Source organism: Larus michahellis, chromosome W, assembly GCF_964199755.1.
Source record: "Larus michahellis chromosome W, bLarMic1.1, whole genome shotgun sequence".
NCBI classification, from domain to species: domain Eukaryota; kingdom Metazoa; phylum Chordata; class Aves; order Charadriiformes; family Laridae; genus Larus; species Larus michahellis.
In genome coordinates this window covers 7099880-7119156 of record NC_133929.1, presented here as the reverse complement: position 1 = coordinate 7119156, position 19277 = coordinate 7099880, and the positions used below count along the sequence as shown (strand labels likewise).

At 43.9% G+C, this 19277-nt stretch overlaps 1 protein-coding gene across 3 annotated transcripts in view; it reads right to left on the bottom strand.

The window, feature by feature from the left end:
* Window positions 1–3627: 3627 nt before the first annotated feature.
* LOC141735440 (uncharacterized) overlaps window positions 3628–19277 on the bottom strand; it is a 68912-nt gene continuing 53262 nt past the window's right edge. For 2 of the 3 annotated variants that reach the window (XM_074568202.1, XM_074568204.1), the window contains 2 exons: window positions 18698–18833; window positions 13134–15434 (listed from right to left, as the gene is read on the bottom strand). In XM_074568202.1, coding sequence (XP_074424303.1) covers window positions 15282–15434; window positions 18698–18833 — 289 coding nt within the window. In that variant the 3' untranslated portion in view covers window positions 13134–15281. Of the gene's footprint in view, window positions 3885–13133; window positions 15435–18697; window positions 18834–19277 lie in introns of those variants that run through there. The other variant, XM_074568203.1, reaches the window with a different exon arrangement.

The following is a 19277-nucleotide window of genomic DNA, read 5'->3' as shown; positions in this document are numbered from 1 at the left end:
TACAGAGAGACTTGGATAGACTGGATCAATGGGCCAATGCTAATGGGATGAGCTTCAACAAGGCCAAATGCCAGGTCCTGCACTTGGGCCACAACAACCCCGTGCATCGCTACAGGCTTGGGGAAGTGTGGCTGGAGAGCTGCCCAGCAGAAAAGGACCTGGGGGTTCTAATTGACAAGCAGCTGAACATGAGCCAGCAGTGTGCAAAGGTGGCCAAGAGGGCCAATGGCCTCCTGGTTTGTATTAGAAATAGTGTGACCAGCAGAAGGAGGGAGGTGATTGTCCCCCTGTACTCAGCACTGGTGAGGCCACACCTCGGGTATTGTGTCCAGTTCTGGGCACCTCAATACGAGAGAGATATCGAGGTGCTGGAGCGAGGGCAGAGGAGGGCAACAAAGCTGGTGAAGGGCCTGCAGAATAAATCTTATGAGGAGCGATTGAAGGAGCTGGGACTGTTTAGTTTGAGGAAGAGGAGGCTGAGGGGAGACCTCATCGCTCTCTACAACTACTTGAAAGGACATTGTAGAGAGGCTGGTGCTGGTCTCTTCTCACAGGTAATTAGCGATAGAACAAGAGGGAATGGCTTCAAGCTGCAGCAGGGCAGGTTTAGGCTGGACATTAGGAAAAAATTCTTCACAGAAAGAGTGGTCAGACACTGGAATAGGCTGCCCAGGGAGGTGGTGGAGTCACCATCCCTGGATGTGTTTAAGACTCATTTAGATGTGGTGTTAAGGGATATGGTGTAAGGGAGACCTTTGTAGAGTGGAGTTGATGGTTGGACTCTATGATCCCAAGGGCCTTTTCCAACCTAAATGATTCTATGGTTTGCCTCACCTGTGTGTCGTGGTTAGGTCCTGGTTGGCCAATGACAAGATGACAGATGCTCTCTCCCACCTCTTGCTCCAAGGAGAAGAAAAAGAAATATAAAGAGATTTATGAGTTTAAAAAACTAAACTACTTAAATGAAATATTAACAATAAAATAAAAAGGAAATAATGAAATAGATACAACACATACAAATATATACAAAACCATATCAAGCTTCCAGGGAAATGTCACTGCCAGGCACCAGGGAACTTCGAGGCTGGACTCAGTGATGAATGGGAACTGGATTCCAGATCTTGATTCAGGAACCCACAGATCAGGATCAAAGGTAGATGAACTGACACGGTCCTCCTCAGATATCAGTCACTGAAGAAAGCAAGCCATTGAACAAGAGCCAACCTAACACCTTTGATCCCTCAGCTTTTATACTGAGCATGGCAGATGGGATGAAATACCCTATTGGTCAGTTTTGGGTCACCTGTCCTGTCCACTCCTCCCCACAGGTGCAACCCCTCCACAGGGTAAACCACCAAGTCCATTGATGGATCCCCTGGTGTTAACTAACCAGGTAGCTTGTGCTAAATGCTTGTCCCAGTATTTAAAGATCCCACGACCCATTGCTTTCAGGATAGTTTTTAGCAATCCATTGTACCGCTCAATCTTCCCAGAAGCTGGTACGTGATAAGGGGATATGATATACCCACTCAATGCCATGCTCTTTGGCCCAATTACCTATAAGACTGTTTTTGAAATGAGTCCCATTGTCTGACTCAATTCTTTCTGGAGTACCATGTCACCACAAGACTTGCCTTTCAAGGCCCAGGACGGTATTCCAGGCAGTAGCATGGGGCACGGCATAGGTTTCCAACCATCCGGTGCTTCCTTCCACCATTGTAAGCACACAACTTACCCTGATGTGTTTGAAGGAGTGTGATATAGTCAATTTGCCAGGCCTCCCCATACTTATATTTCAGCCATCGTCCCCCATACCACAAAGGTTTTAACCTTTTAGCTTGCTCGATTTCGGCACACGTTTCACAGTCATGGATAACCTGCGCAATAGCATCCATGGTTAAATCCACCCCTCGCTCACAAGCCCATTGATATGTTGCATCCCTTCCTTGATGACCTGAAGTGTCATGGGCCCACCGAGCTAAAAATAGCTCACCTTTATGTTCCCAGTCCAAATCTGTCTGGAAAATCTTAGCTGCCTTGTCCACTTGCTGATTGTTTTGATGTTGCTCAGTGGCATGACTCATGGGTATGTGGGCAACTACACTGTGTACCTTCACGACTAGTTTCCCTAGCCAGTCAGCAATATCTTGCCATAATTCAGCAGCCCAGATGGGTTTACCTGTGCGCTGCCAGTTGCTCTGCTTCCACTGCTTTCACCACCCCCACAGAGCATTGGCCACCATCCATGAGTCAGTATAGAGTATTGGCCACTTTTCTCTTTCAGCAATGTCTAGGCCCAGCTGGATGGCTTTTACCTCTGCAAATTGACTGAATTCACCTTGTCCTTCAGCAGCTTCTGCAACTTGTCGTGTAGGGCTCCACACAGCAGCTTTCCACCTTCGATGTTTTCCTACAATACGACAAGACCCATCAGTGAACAGAGCATACTGTTTCTCATTATCTGAGATTTCATTATACAGTGGGGCTTCCATTGCATTAGCAATGTCAATTGTAGCATACCACTTGGCTGCCTTTGACTCCAGTTCATATTGCAGTTCTAGCATGTCTGGCACAGCAGCACTCAGTGGTGGTGTGACTTCATTCAGGCCACCATAGTCTACTGTTAATCTCCAGTCTCCATCAGACTTTTACACTGGCCATCTAGGGCTGTTAAAGGGTGAGGGAGTCTTGCTGATCACTCCTTGGGTCTCCAGCTGACGAATCAGGTTCTGGATGGGAATCAGGGAGTCTCAGTTAGTGCGATACTGGCATCAAGGCACCATGGAAGTAGCAATTGGCACCTGCTGTTCTTTAACCTTCAGCAGTCCCACCACAGAAGGGTCATCTGAAAGGCCAGGTAAGGCAGACAGCTGTGTAATGTCCTCAGTCTCTCCAGCTGCTATACCAAAAGCCCACCCATACCCTTTTGGGTCTTTGAAATACCCTCTCTTGAGGTAGTCTATGCCAAGGATGCATGGAGCATCTGGGCTAGTCACAATCGGGTGCTTCCTCCCCTTTATTCCCATTCAGGCTCACTTCAGCCTCCAATACAGTCAGTTCTTGAGACTCATCTGCCACACCAGAAATAGTAACAGATTCTGTCCCTCTGTGATTCAATGGCAATAGGGTACACTGTACACCAGGGTCCACCAGGGCTGTATATTTTTGTGGCTCTAATGTGCCAGGCCACCAAATGCACACAGTCCAATAAACTCCGTTATCCCTCTCCTCCTCCTGGCTGGATGCAGGGCACCTCTAATGTTGAGGACAACATCTACAATTAGCAGATTAATTCCTATCCAGACCAGAGAACTGCTTACCATGGACTGGAGCAACCACCCTCCTGCAAAAATTCTTTCTATCTGCTTTACATTGCAACTCAAGCACTCGTGCTTTTAGAGTGGCAGTACATATTTTTTTTGTCCTATTTACTCATATCCTCTCCACAGTTGCAGAGGCAAAGCCACAGGAAATCTTAGAGCAGGTCCTGTTTCTCTTGAGTCAGTCTCATAGGAGGGCATTTTTTCTTAATGACCGAGATGTGCGTCCATTCAGGGGAAGCGTGGGATATTTTTTCTCTATCCCAGACAGTTTTTCATTTTACTTACTATTGACTCATTTTGCTCAGCTATTGTCTTGGTCATTTCCTCTATTTTCTCAGTCATTTTTTTCCCCACAGCTGCCAGTGAGGGGATGAGAGAGACTGTCTTCATACTGTCATACCGTGTTAGCCACTTCATTTACAGTTGGTGCATCAGCATCGGATCCTCCCCAAACCATTGTTGATGATGTATGAGAATACATCGATGGTGCAATCTTGTCCTGGTGTCGTGGTTTAGCCTCAGACGGCAACAAAGAACCACGTGCCGCTCGCTCACGCCTTCCTAATACAGGAAGAATCGTAAGAAAAGGCAAGACTCTTGGGTTGAGACAAAGGCAGTTTAACAGGACAGCAAAGGGAACATGCAAACAACAACAACAACACGGATAGGGGAATATACAAACGCGATTACGGAACCACCGCTCCCCGCCGCTCGCCGGCCGGACCCAGGACGCCCCAGCCCGCTTTTAAGCAGCAACTTCCTGCCCCCTCCCCTGGCAGCTCAGGGTGGGCGTGGCTCACATGGCATGGAATACCAGGGAAAATTAACCCTATCCCCACCGGAACCAGGACATTATCCACCCCTTATTCCATACCATCTATGCCATGCCCAGCAGGTTCCAATGAATTGCCACCACTTTCCCCTGTTATATATATATATATATACACACACACATATAATGCCCTTAGTTTATGGGCCATCCCTCCAAAGTGTCCGTTGAGTTCTTTTAATCCACGGCTTTGGGCTCCATCTGTTAGAACAGTCTCTCAGGGCAGGTGAGATGCTGGGTGGTGCTGGCCTGTTGCATGCTGTATTTTTCGGAGCTTGTGACTGGTGCACCTGGTGTGGCTCATGCACGCAGTCCGTGGGCTGAAGATGTAGATCTTGAGGAAACTGCTGGGCGCCAGCTGCTGAGATCAGTTCTTATCCCATCATCCCTGTGCCTTACTTGTAGTACAACTGATAGCAATTATAGCAATGAGGACATACAGTGACAGTGTTACTTATCAATTAACAGCACACAATCTGATTCATTGGCTATTCTCGCCCAAAATCAGATCCCCATGAGGTACACATCGGACTTCCCCATCCTGCCGCATCACCCACCAAGTGCACCCAGGTCCTTGGGCAAAAGCAATCCCACGGATGGGTTTGCCTTTGCCTGAGGCAGGACTAACCCAGACCGTCTTCCCTGACATATTCTTCATGTGCACTACGGGGACTTTATCCCCTTCTACAGTACGTGGAAGTTTTGATTGGGCAGGGCCAGCCCGATTGTTAGATCCCCTGGTGTTAACTAGCCAGGTAGCTTTTGCTAAATGAGTATCCCAGTGTTTTAAAGTCCCACCACCCATTGCTCTCAGTGTAGTTTTTAACAGTCCATTGTATCGTTCTATCTTCCCAGAGGCTGGTGCGTGATAGGGGATGTGATACACCCACTCGATACCATGCTCTTTGGCCCAGGTGTCTATGAGGCTGTTTCGGAAATGAGTCCCGTTGTCCGACCCAGTTCTCTCTGGGGTACCATGTCACCACAGGACTTGCTTTTCAAGGCCCAGGATAGTGTTCTGGGCAGTGGCATGGGGCACAGGGTATGTTTCCAGCCATCCAGTGGTTGCTTCCACCATTGTGAGCACATGGCGCTTGCCTTGACGGGTTTGTGGCAGTGTGATATAATCAATCTGCCAGGCCTCCCCAGATTTGTATTTCAGCCATCGCCCTCCATACCAAAGAGGCTTCAAACGCTTGGCTTGCTTGATTGCAGCGCATGTCTCACATTCATGGATGACCTGTGCAATAGTGTCCATGGTCAAGTCCACCCCTCGGTCACGAGCCCATCTATATGTCGCATCTCTCCCTTGATGGCCTGAGGAGTCATGGGCCCACCGAGCTATGAATAGTTCACCCCTATGTTGCCAGTCCAGATCCACCTGAGCCACTTCAATCCTAGCGGCCCGATCCACCTGCTGGTTGTTCTGATGTTCCTCTGTGGCCCGATTCTTCGGTACGTGGGCATCTACATGGCGTACTTTCACAACCAGATTCTCTATCCGGGCAGCAATATCTTGCCATAGGTCAGCAGCCCAGATGGGTTTGCCTCTGCGCTGCCAGTTGCCCTGCTTCCACTGCTGTAACCACCCCCACAGAGCATTTGCCGCCATCCATGAGTCAGTGTAGAGATAAAGTACTGGCCATTTTTCTCGCTCAGCAATGTCCAAAGCCAGCTGAATAGCCTTCACCTCTGCAAACTGGCTCGATTCACCCTGTCCCTCACTGGCTTCTGCAACCCGTCGTGTAGGACTCCACACAGCAGCCTTCCACTTTCGATGCTTTCCCACAATACGGCAGGACCCATCAGTGAACAGGGCATATTTCTTCTCATTTTCTGGCAGTTTATTATATGGTGGGGCCTCTTCTGCACGCGTCACCTCCTCCTCTGGTGACATTCCGAAATCCTTGCCTTCTGGCCAGTCCATGATCACTTCCAGAATTCCTGGGCGACTGGGGTTTCCCATTCGAGTTCGCTGCGTGATCAGTGCAATCCACTTACTCCATGTAGCATCGGTTGCATGATGTGTGGTGGGGACCCTTTCTTTGAACATCCAGCCCAGCACCGGCAGTCGAGGTGCCAAGAGGAGCTGTGCTTCTGTGCCAACCACTTCCGAAGCAGCTCGAACCCCTTCATATGCTGCCAATATCTCTTTTTCTGTTGGAGTGTAGCGGGCTTCAGATCCTCTGTATCCACGACTCCAAAACCCTAGGGGTCGACCTCGGGTCTCCCCTGGTGCTTTCTGCCAGAGGCTCCAGGTAGGGCCGTTCTCCCCGGCTGCGGTGTAGAGCACGTTTTTAACATCTTGTCCCGCTCGGACTGGCCCCAGGGCCACTGCATGGACTATTTCCTGTTTGATTTGTTCAAAAGCTTGTCGTTGCTCAGGACCCCATTTAAAGTCATTCTTCTTCCGGGTTACTTGATACAGAGGGCTTACAATTTGACTGTAATCTTGGATATGCATTCTCCAAAAACCCACAATGCCTAAGAAAGCTTGTGTTTCCTTTTTACTAGTTGGTGGAGACATAGCTGCTATTTTGTTGATCACATCCATTGGGATCTGACGGCGTCCATCTTGCCATTTTATTCCTAAAAACTGGATCTCCTGTGCAGGTCCCTTGACCTTACTTCGCTTTATAGCAAAACCAGCGTTCAGAAGGATTTGGACTATTTTACTCCCTTTCTCAAAAACTTCTTCTGCTGTGTTTCCCCATACAATGATGTCATCAATGTACTGCAGATGTTCTGGAGCTTCACCCTGTTCCAGTGCAGTCTGGATCAGTCCATGGCAAATGGTGGGGCTGTGTTTCCACCCCTGGGGCAGTCGATTCCAGGTGTATTGGACGCCCCTCCAAGTGAAAGCAAACTGTGGCCTGCACTCTGCTGCCAAAGGGATTGAGAAGAATGCATTCGCTATATCAATCGTGGCATACCACTTGGCTGCCTTGGACTCCAGTTCGTACTGGAGTTCTAGCATGTCCGGCACGGCAGCACTCAGCGGTGGCGTGACTTCATTCAGACCACGATAGTCTACAGTTAGCCTCCACTCTCCATTAGATTTTCGCACTGGCCGTATGGGACTGTTAAAGGGTGAGCGAGTCTTGCTGATCACTCCTTGAACCTCTAGTTGACGAATCAGCTCATGGATGGGAATCAGAGAGTCTCGGTTAGTGCGATACTGCCGCCAATGCACCGTTGTGGTAGCAATCGGCACCTGTTGTTCTTCGACCCTCAACAACCCCACAACAGAAGAATCCTCCGAGAGACCAGGCAAGGCAGACAACTGTTTAACTTCCTCTGTCTCCAAAGCAGCTATGCCAAAGGCCCACCAGTACCCTTTTGGGTCCTTAAAATACCCTCTCCTGAGGTAATCTATGCCAAGGATGCATGGAGCCTCCGGGCCAGTCACAATGGGATGCTTTTGCCACTCATTCCCAGTTAGGCTCACTTCCGCCTCCAGTACAGTCAACTCTTGGGACCCCCCTGTCACCCCAGAAATACAAATGGGTTCTGCCCCTCTATAGCTTGATGGTATTACAGTACACTGCGCACCCGTGTCCACTAGAGCCTTATACTCCTGTGGGTCTGATGTGCCAGGCCATCGAATCCACACCGTCCAATAAACCCGGTTGTCCCTTTCCTCCACCTGGCCGGAGGCAGGGCCCCCCTAATACTGGTCATAGTATCCATTACTCACTTCTTGCAGAAATGACTTGGAAGTTCCTTCAAGAGGATCAGAAGCAAGATCAGGCCTTCTGCTCTGTCTGGGGAACTGCCCACTGGAAACTGGGGCGACACTTTTCCTGGAGGGATCCCCTTTTGTGGTTGTCCTTCCTTGCAACTCCTGTACCCGTGTCCACAGGATCCAAGTAGGTTGTCCATCCCACTTCCTCATGTCCTCCCCGTGGTCCCGCAGGTAGAACCACAGGGTGCCTCGTGGTGTGTACCCTCTGTACTCTCTCTCTCGAGTGGGGAAATGCCTGCTTCTAATAGCTGAGATGCTGGCCCGTGCAGGTGGGGAGTAGAACATATTCTCTTCAAGTTGCTGGACCTTCCGCGACAGTTTCTCCACAGCTGAGACAAGGGGGGAAGAGAGACTTTCTTCATATCGCCGGAGCCGGCCAGCCACCTCATCCACCGTTGGTCCCTCTTCACCTTTCCATTCCATTACTGCCAGGGAGTTGGCATATGACGATGGTGCGCTCCGTACAAACTTCCGCCACATGGGCCTTGTGCATCGCACCTCATCAGGGTCTGTGGGTAAGTCTGCATTGTCCAAGTCATAATAAATCATCTCCCGCACGGCTAATTCTCTCAGGTACTGGATACCTCTTTCCACGGTAGTCCACTTGCTTGGCTGACATACATCATCCTCACTGAAGGGGTACCTCTCCTCACGCCTGACAGGAGTCGTTTCCAGAGGCTGAGGGCTTGGGTCTTTTTCCCAATTGCCTTGTCAATGCCGCCTTCCCTAGACAGGGATCCCAGCTGCCTGGCCTCCCTACCCTCTAATTCCAGGCTACTGGCCCCGTTATCCCAGCACCAAAGCAGCCAGGTGACAATGTGCTCGCCTGAAAGTCGGCTGAAATCTTTTCGCATATCCCGCAGCTCACTCAAGGATAGGGATCGAGTAATTATCTCTGGTTCTGCCTCTTCCTCCTGCTCTCGTGATGGCCCTGGTTCATCATCATCTCTTACTGAGCGAACTGATTTCTTCGTGTACTTCTTCTTCTGTATGGGGCAACTGATACTGGCAGTGGTTGGTTCCCTGGTTCAGCAGCAGTGGCTGCCACCAGGGTTGCAGTAGCCGCAGTGGCTGCTGGTCTGGTTTCCATCTCTTCCCCCTGAGGGTGCTGCATAACACTGAGCAGTGCCTGGTAGATACTGGCCAGGGCCCAGCACAGCGCGGTGAGTTGTGCCTCTCTGGGATAGCCACAGCATTTTCCCTTCAAATATTCTACCGCTTTATCAGGGTCCTGTAATTGTTCAGGGGTGAAGTCCCAGACCATTGGAGGTGAGAAGCTCTCTAGGTACCTGCCCATGTTCTCCCACATGCCCTGCCACCCCTGACTATCCAGCCTCGGAGCAGATCTCCGGGTGGTAGTCTTAAATAGCTGCTTAACCCTAAACAAGACCTGGAACACATTCAGGAGACATAACACTAGGACCAGGCTGGTTTGAGTATCCCAAGGATATTCAAAATTCTCAAAAGCTGTCATACCTGACCCGAAGGAGAAAAGGGAGGCAAAAGAGCTGGGGAAAGCGTCCCCCCCTGTTTCCCCCACAGACTGGGTGTAATTATTAATAAATTCTGAGAGACGGTGCCCAAGGTACGGACAGGACAGCAATGCTGCATAAACACCCCAACATAACCATAGGAACAGTGATGTTATCGTATCATAAATTGATATTGTGCAGGACAGCAGAATGATAATCCTGATCCCTCTCCCAGAGGCGATAAACAGCTTTGCGGAGAATACATAGGGCATATAGGAATTTACATAACACAGCCACGAGAACAAACCAAGCAACATGGTGACCAGTGACTATTTACCTAATACAATAAACACATACAACAAATTCGTTTTTCCAAGCTCTAGTTGGATTCTGTCATTATCTTAACCCTTCGAGCCCCACGTTGGGCGCCAAACAGGACTGTTGTGGTTTAACCTCATCCAGCAACAAAGAACCACTTGGCTGCTCTCTCACCCCCACACACACCTGTGGGGGGGAATTGGAAGAGAAAGTCAAAACTCGTGGGTTGAGACAAAGACAGTTTAACAGAACAGCAAAGGGAAGAGGTAGACAACAATGATACTGAGAATAATATGATAATACAATAATAATACTGGAAATACAAACATGATTAATATACCACCACTCACCCAACTGGACCAGGGAAGCCCCAGCCCACTCCAAGGGGAGACTTCCTGCTCCCTTCCCCAACAGCTCCCAGGCTATAGACTGGGCATGGCATCCTGTGCCAGAGCCTTGGGAAAAATTAACCCTATCCCCGCCGGAATCAGGAAAACATTTCATGCGGACCAATGCATTTGCTTTGAACTTCAAAATCCAGTAATCTGGATCAACCCTTTAAAAATATTACTTTAAAGTTAAAGGTTTTCTTTAGGCTCTGTCTTTTAAAAGAAATGTAAGATTTATAGAGCAAGGAAGAGGAGAAGCATGGAGTCTTCCCCAGGTCTGAAACTGAAGCAGCACACTTACAGAAAGACTAATACTGACACTCCTGTCTGCCTGTTTTCTTAAAACACATAGACAGACAAGCCATGTACACAAAAAAAGTTTGATTTTAAAAGACCGTAACTTTTTTAGTCAATTTTTAATCACCTCCTCTTAAAATCATTTCTCTATTTCCATTTCCTGCTTTAGTGAGCAATTATTTGACACTAGATTAACAGAAAAAATGCAACTAAAAAAACCCTGTAAGCTGAAACTTTCCAGAAGAAAATATATAAACAGCTAACAACTCATTGTTGCTGCCAGTGTCCTCCTGTATTAAGCTCAACAATCATAAAACTGCCATGACAATTTTTTTTTATTTTTTTTTGCCCTCTTGGATATTAAGAGTTCATGGTTTCAGAAAACATTGTGAAAACTGAAGTTCATAGCTTCTCAACTGTAGTATTTACTTAAACAATACAGAATCAAAGTTAGAGCTGTGCCTCCTCAAACTAGGAGGAAAGTAGCTGCCTCCACATATTGTCAGACAAGTTTATTAAGCTGCTATATATTGAAGAGAGTACAGAAGAAAACCCCATACTAACATGCTCAGATCCTGCAATAGGACTTACCTACAAATGAAGCATTCTTGAATTTGAAGTAAAAATGAATACTGCATGCAGAGGCATTTTTGAGAAGTTTAATTTTAAACACAACTGAAAGTGTATTTCTTGTAATTAAAAAAAAAATCCCTTTTATACAGTGCTTTTAGTTTTCAATATTATTTTAATTACACTTTTCAACATATAAAAATAAACCTAAGGTACAGGCTGAAAACTTTTTTTCCAGTTTATATATTAGCAAACCAAATAAAGTTTTAGATTCTCTTTAGGTAATAACACTAACTATCTACAAATTTCAACTGTCCACATTCCATTCTCTGGTGAGAAAACTACATCTCTCTGAACTGAGCACCTACTGACTTACATTATTTTAGCCATTTATGTCACTAAGTCCAATTCTCACTTTTAAAATTATGACAACACCAAAGGCAATAATCCATTGCCATAAAACTGAAAGTATCACCAAGTGGCAAGATGGGACTCATAATATGCCCCAATTTGCAATACTTCATTGTTTCATAATTCACATCTTTAAAATTATTTGGTTTACCATTATAATGCAATTTTCAAATTAACAAAAAAAATTCATTACAAACTAACAGAGACAGTGATGCAGAGATACTTCAGACCTAAAAATAGAAGATACACACATCACTATGGTATTACTGCTTGCAACAGTAAAACACATGAAAGAAAAAAAAACAACTGGTCACAGTAATAAGGACAAGTACGCAGTATACAAGAATTTGTATCATACAAAGCAGCCTTTGCTCATTATCTCTTCCTCAGACCAAAAGAAGTCACAGAAATCCCTAAATCTAAAAAATATTACAAAATACCAGTTCAAGCTAAGGGCAACACAGATAAGCTACCATGTAACAAATAGATTTGCAGAGTTTCAAATTAATTTCAGGTATTTCCTTAGATGTAACTGGGCTGGAGAACACTAGCAAGCAATGACAAGCATGCTTTAGACTGTAGATTTTACCTTCTTAGCAGCAGAGTAAATGCACTCAAATGGTCAGCTCATTTCAGAATCCAAGCTGTGTGTAGGTTACCACTGTTAGCCAGCTAATTTAAAGCTAGTTCAGACATATCTATCTGAAATTGCAATCAAAGAAATTAGCAGGTGACTAATGAGTAGGCAGAACCCATGTCTCACCGATTTCTTGGGCACTGTTCAGATGTTTCTATTTTCCAATTTAAGTGCTTCCGCCGCCCCTTAGTTCTAATTCTGAAAACCAAGATTTTTAATTTTTATTTTTTTTTCACACCATACTACTAACAATGCTTGCAAACAAAATTTCATCCCTCACATCTGGGTTTACCAGATAGCCACCTCTATTTTAAGCTTGGAATCCTGCTTCATCCACCAGCAGTTGTCTTCTGCTACCTTCCTCTTAAAAAATCCAAAGAAAAATCATATCTGTTTTCCAGAAACACTGTTGTAAAATAACGGAAGCTTCCACATAAGTGCTTTACATGGTCTTAGCAAAATGGCACCATATCATCACTTTTCTGAGCAATTATGAGTCACAACATTATCAAATAAAGGCTGATTCAAATGAAATTACATTTAAAACAATACAGCTATTATGAACTACACTTTTCTCTAAACCTCCACTTAATTTCTTCTCATTTATAAAGTGCAAAACCAAACAACTTGACATGGCAGCACAGCGTGCAAACTTATTAACGATGAAGGCAATGAACTTCCAGTGGAAGGTGTATACATTTAATGGATGATGCACACAATCCTGGCAGAGCAAGCAGGAACTTCATTACTGTGCTATGCTACTGTTTTAAAAATGAGCAACCCTCTGCAGAGATAGGCATTTTACAAAATAATAGTTCTTTAGTGGTGGCTTCTTAGGAAGAGGGGAACCATAAAACACCTAATACAAATAGATATAACTTAACTACTTCACAGATCTGCACAGTATTTACAAAGCAAAAACAGAAAATACAGCATTTGTAAGAAAATATGACTTGGGGTGGGGAGGAAATTTATGTTTGGTGGACTTTCTTTTTGTTTGAATCCTGAAGGAGAAACTTAGCTTTTCAAAGATATTATAAATAATACATGTATATTTTCACTTGTATCCACATTTCAAATCAAATAAGCTGCCTGAATAAGACCAGATCAACTAAGAGTATGTAACAGCAGAAACTTCCCTCTAAAATACTTAATTTTATTAGTGAAACGGTACCAAAGATAACAAGTATACAAAGAATCTCTTTGCTCTATGCTACTTACGCATCATAAATAAGACAGTTGTTGTTGCAAGATACAATCCTTCACAGTATTTCTATAAGCATACAGATTTGTCATTCTTTTATCAGAATAAGCTGTTTACCAGTCAACAGCATGTGGCTTAAACATCACAAAAGTGACTGTCTATACTTTACATGGTAAAGCATTTTCTATAGTCCTAAATGTATACAGTGGCAAGAACATAAAATCCTATTTTAAAAAAAAAAAAAAAAAAAAAGAGTGATTAAGCAGCTTCACAGTCAAATTTTTCTTTCCCTGTAATATGCTTTTCTTTTTGTTTTTTTGGTTTTTTTTGTTGTTTGGGTTTTTTTTGTAAGAATTAACTATGCAAAGGAAAAGAAAAAACAAATTGAAAGCAAATAGCTTTTAAATTTTTTTTAAACTGAAAGAAATAACTCTTCCCATGAGGTAAGGCAATTAAGTCATTTGATTGTATTAAGTTGTATTAAAAATAATCTACTTGATTTTAGGTATAAATTTTAAAGGTATGACTCTTAAGAAATCTCACAATGATGAAACTGATTAAATTAGTTCAGAGAGCACAAGCCATATTTTACCTTGACAAAAATATTTGCTTTGTCATTCTTTTCTTACTTGCTTTCTCTTTAAAGAATGAAAAAGGAATCTCTACCATATAACTCCTGTGTAAATTAGAATGTTTTTTTCCCTAATTATTTATCCCCTCAGCTTTGCATACGATTCCTTTTATATCATCCAACAGGTATCAGAGATGATGATGGAGAGGTAACAATTAAGGCCATCCAAATGTAGATTAAACGTCTAAAGGGCTGTCCTTGATGCAGGTGATCAGAAAATGCTTTATATTCAAGCTACTACTTTTGTACTACTTTTGTGGTCCCCAAAATGCATCTTTGCTTTCACCTATAAATCTCTTCTAAATCTCTTCTAAAAATAAAAAAGTAAAACTGGAGCTTTAGTATTTTAACAAGTGAATCAAACAATTGTTCTGACAAATCACTTGCATTCTTGTTTACAGTATGGTGGTGGCAAAATAGCAATAGAGATCATGTAAGATTTAGCTGAAAATGAGTAATAGCACACATGCATTTCCAGAAAATACCACATTATTTTAAGAAGGCACTAAAGCTTCTGCTTGTGCTCCCATATTTTTTTAAACAAATAAGAAAAAAGTTATTTTCATAATGGCACCTATACTATTTGCAGCTGAACAGACACACTGCAGTACGGCTCAAAACAAAGCTGTGAATTCTAATAATATCATACAGATGTGCTCACTTCTGGAAGGACAAAAATGAACACCAAAACAACCCCAAAATAACCCAGTAAGCTAACCTATTATCTATAACATGGCAATGTTCCTTTTAGGAACAGAAAAGTAGCATGCATTGTTCAAATACTTTAAAAGAAATATTCATTTTAGTGATATTAGTAAGAAATTGTTTGAAATAAAACTCAAGAATCTCAAGCAGTGAGGAAATGAAAAACAAACTAGTCAGTGGGCATTTAACATAAGAACCGTAAAATTGTGTTTATGTTTAAAACTCCTTTTCCTATAATTTTCATTTACAACAAAAGAGAGTGTGTATATTTATACACCATTTCCAAGCATATCAAACAGCACACATTGAAGTTTTTGTAAATTTCTTAACCCACAAAGTAGAACAATACAAAATTCATCAACAAGCAGTATTTTAAACAACCTTCAATGCATATCTTCAGCTTTTTTTGGATAGTACAGGTTTACATCTTTCAGTTTCAACTTATTTGTAACAGCTCATGACAAAACTTAACATAAATCATTTTACAGATAAGTACAGCCATCATGGAAATGCATGGATTTTCAGAGATTAATAGTTCTGATGGCATCTGCCTTTTCATGGTATAATTACTGGTCCGTGCTCTCTTGCTTTACAGCAAGAAATCAACAAAGCTATCACAAGAATTGGAAGAGCTACTAGTACTATCACTATGTTCAGGTTGATTGCTTTGACATTTTCTTCCTCGTTCTGGGAAATAAAAAGCTTTGGATTTCATTCCTTATAGTTGAGTCAGAGATCCATTCTTTGCTTTTAAACCTCTTCTATTTTAACTGAGAGGTTTTCATTGTTTGGTTGACAGTTCCCATTCTGTTGTAGTTTGACTTCATCTGTCCTTTGTGTATCTTTATTGTCTACTTCCTTGTCAGTTTCTGAATTCGGATCCTCTTTAGTGTAATCTTTGTCCTACCAAAGATAAAATTATTTTACAAAAAAATAAAAATAAAAAAATCATACTATTAGCATTACAGGATACGCCTTCCAACCAACTCCTAGTATTTTGATTGTCTCAATTTTTACATGCCTATCTTGTCTCATCAATTTTCAGAATAGAGCTGTCGGCTTATTTTATTTATTTTTTTTTTTAAAAGAGCTTTCTTTTCAATTGGCTGAAGTTAGGCACTCATAACAACCCATCACCCAAGAAATCATTGTCATAAAGTCATCTGTCTTTATCATCAATATTCAGGTAAAACAGAACAAGCAGCATCATGGGACCTATGAGAAACAGCTCCAGAAATTAAGACTTCAACATATTTTCTAAATAAAACAGGATTACAATTTTTCTTTCATTTTTTTTTGTCAGGTAACTGAAATATTAAGAGAGTTCTTGGGTAAGACAATTACTTCAGCATGTGGACAGAGTCACCTAAATCAGCTGTTTTATAACAGTTGAATAATTCTGAGTACCACAAACTACTCTTTAAAGGCGTGCTGCTTTTCAAATGCTAAGATTAAACAATTTGAAGGTGTTTCTTTTCTTAGTCACGCCACCTTCTGTTTTGCAAGGCAAAAATCCCATACTACTCTTCTGCAAATCTTCAACTTTACTCCTGCAGAATCCAATATGAAGTCCAGGACCAAAGCAACCAGGGAGAGGCTGAACTACACAGTGAAAATTTATTAAAAATCTTTTCAGATTGACAGCCTGTGCTGGCTTTGGCTGGGATACAGTTAATTTTCTTCATAGTGGCTAGTATGGGGCTATGTTTTGGATTTGTGCTGGAAACAGTGTTGATAATACAGGGATGTTTAAGTTATTGCTGAGCAGCGCTTACACAGAGTCAAGGCCTTTTCTGTTTCTCACACCACCCCACCAGCGAGTAGGCTGGGGGTGCACAAGAAGTTGGGAGGGGACACAGCTGGGACAGCTGACACCCAACTGACCAAAGGGATATTCCATGCCATATGACGTCATGCTCAGCATATAAAGCTGGGGGAAGAAGGAGGAAGGGGAGGGGATGGGACGGGACAACGGATGTTCAGAGTTATGGTGTTTTGTCTTCCCAAGTAACCATTACGCACGATGGATCCCCTACTTTCCTGGAGATGGTTGAAATCTGCCTGCTGATGGGAATCATAGAATTGTTTGGGTTAGAAGGGACCTTCAAATGTCATCTAGTCCAACCCCCCTGCAATGAGCAGGGACATCTTCAACTAGATCAGGTTGCTCAGAGCCCCATCCAACCTGACCCTGACTGTTTCCAGGGATGGGGTATCCACAACTTCTCTGGGAAACCTGTTCCACTGCCTCACCACCCTCACAGTAAAGAATTTCTTCCTGATATCTAGTCTGAATCTACCATTTAAAGCCATTACCCCTTGTCCTATTGCTACAGGCCCTGCTAAAAAGTTTATCCCCATCTTTCTTATAAGCCCCATTTAAGGGGACACAATAAGGTCTCCCCAGAGCCTTCTCTTCTCCAGGCTGAATAACCCCAACTGTCTCAGCCTGTCCTCATAGGAGAGGTGCTCCAGCCCTCTGATTATCTCCATGGCTCTCCTCTGGACCCACTCCAACAGGTCCATGTCCTTCCTGTGGTGAGGGCTCCAGAGCTGGATGAAGTACTCCAGGTGGGGTCTCACCAGAGCGGAGTAAAGGGGCAGAATCACCTCCCTTGACTTGCTGGCTACGCTTTTGATGCAGCCCAGGATACAGTTGGCTTTCTGGGCTGTGAGTGCACATTGCCACCTCATGTCCAGCTTTTCATCCACCAGTACCCCCAAGTCCTTCTCGGCAGAGCTGCTCTCAATCCCTTCATCCACCAGCCTGTAGTGATACTGGGGGTTGCTCCGACCCAGGGGCAGGACCTTGCACTTGGCCTTGTTGAACCTCATGAGGTTCACATGGGCCCACTTCTCTAGCTTGTCCAGGTCCCTCTGGGTGGCATGCTGTCCCTCAGGTGCGTCAACTGCATCACGCAGCTTGGTGTCATCTGCAAACTTGCTGAGGGTGCACTTGATCCCACTGTCTGTGTCACTGATGAAGATATTGAACAGTACTGGTCACAATATGGACCCCTGAGGGACACCACTTGTCCCCGATCACCATCTGGACATTGAGCTGTTGACCACTACCCTCCAGATGGGACCATCCAGCCAATTCCTCATCCACCAAACAGTCCACCCATCAAATCCCTATCTCTCCAATTTAGAGAGAAGGATGCTGTGGGGGACCACGTCAAAGGCCTTACAGAAGTCCAGAGAGGCGACATCTGTAGCTCTGCCCTTGTCCACTGATGGAGTCACTCCATCATAGAAAGCCACTAGGTTGGTCAGGCAGGACTTGCCCTTGGTGAAGCCATGCTGGCTGTCTCGAATCGCCTCCCTGTCCTCCATGTGCCTTAGCATAGCTTCTGGGAGGATCTGTTCCATGATCTTCCCAGGCACAGAGGTGAGGCTGACAGGGCGGTAGTTCCCAGGGTCCTCCTTTCTACCCTTTTTAAAAATGGGTGTGATGTTTCCCTTTTTCCAGTTGCCGGGGACTTTACCTGACTGCCATGACTTTTCAGATATCATGGAGAGTGGTTTGGCAACAACATCAGCCAATTCCCTCAGGACTCTGGGACGCATCGGGTCCCATAGACTTATGTATGTTCAGGTTCCTCAGTAATAAATGAATTCCTTGTTTTGCTTTGCTTGTGTGCGTGGCTTTTGCTTTACCTGTTAAACTGTCTTTATCTCAACCCATGAGTTTTCTCACTTTTACTCTTCCGATTATCTCCTCCATCCCACTGTGGGAGAGTGAGCGTGCAGCTGTGTGGTGCTTAGTTGGTAGCTGGGGTTAAACCACGACACAGCCAAACTAACCCTGAACCCTGCTTCTTAGTTACACAATCTATTTCCTGCCTGCTCATACAGATAGGCAGCCAGCCAGCCAACTCCTAACATATGGCACTGAACAAAAAAGAGCAAAATCAAAACAAAGTGTTTTCGTAACCTATTCACAGAAGCTCCTATAGGTCCAGTAAAGTTCAAACACACAGACTTCTCAAACTGGCGTAGTAACATCAACTGGAAAATTACTTTCATGTCTCTGACTGCCAAAAGCTAAACCCAAGTGGCAATAATTTGGTAAGGAAAACAAAGAAAAAGAAGGGAGAGAATTCCAATAATTATTCCACTTGCAGCACTCCACACTCTGCTTATCACTTGGTCACACAGCTTACCTTCAAAGTAGTGATGCTTTTGTCAGATTTCTCCTTTCCCTCTTTTTCTTTACTACTTTTTTTCTTGGAGGTAGAGTGTTCCCTTTCTCTTCTTTCATTATTTATATCCTTTTCTCTTTTTCTTTCTTTCTTGTTTCTGTTAAAGAAAATTTTTTCTCAAATCAGAATCTGATTCAATAGCAACAAATGTACTACCAATGCATACATTGAGTGAACTGTACAGTAAATTGCACAATACAGCAACTAAGAATGTTGGTATCCTGGTTTGCTTTCCTTCAGAAAGGTTCAGTCACCTTCAAACCATTTAGCTGCAAACTGAACTCTCATCTGGGGGATGAGAGTCAAACCAACTGAAAAAAAACAACCCCAAAAACCCACAACACCACAAACACCCAAAACATAACAAAAACCCCTTCATAAAGACAAGGGGATTTTTTGACTGAAGAGAGCTAAAGAATGCATGTGTTCAGCGTACAAGGTATTTGCAAAGAAAAAAACAAATTAATCTGTATCCAATGAAGGGTTTTGGTTAATTTGAAGCAAATTTGCATTGTTAACAGATTTAAAACTCTCCAATTGA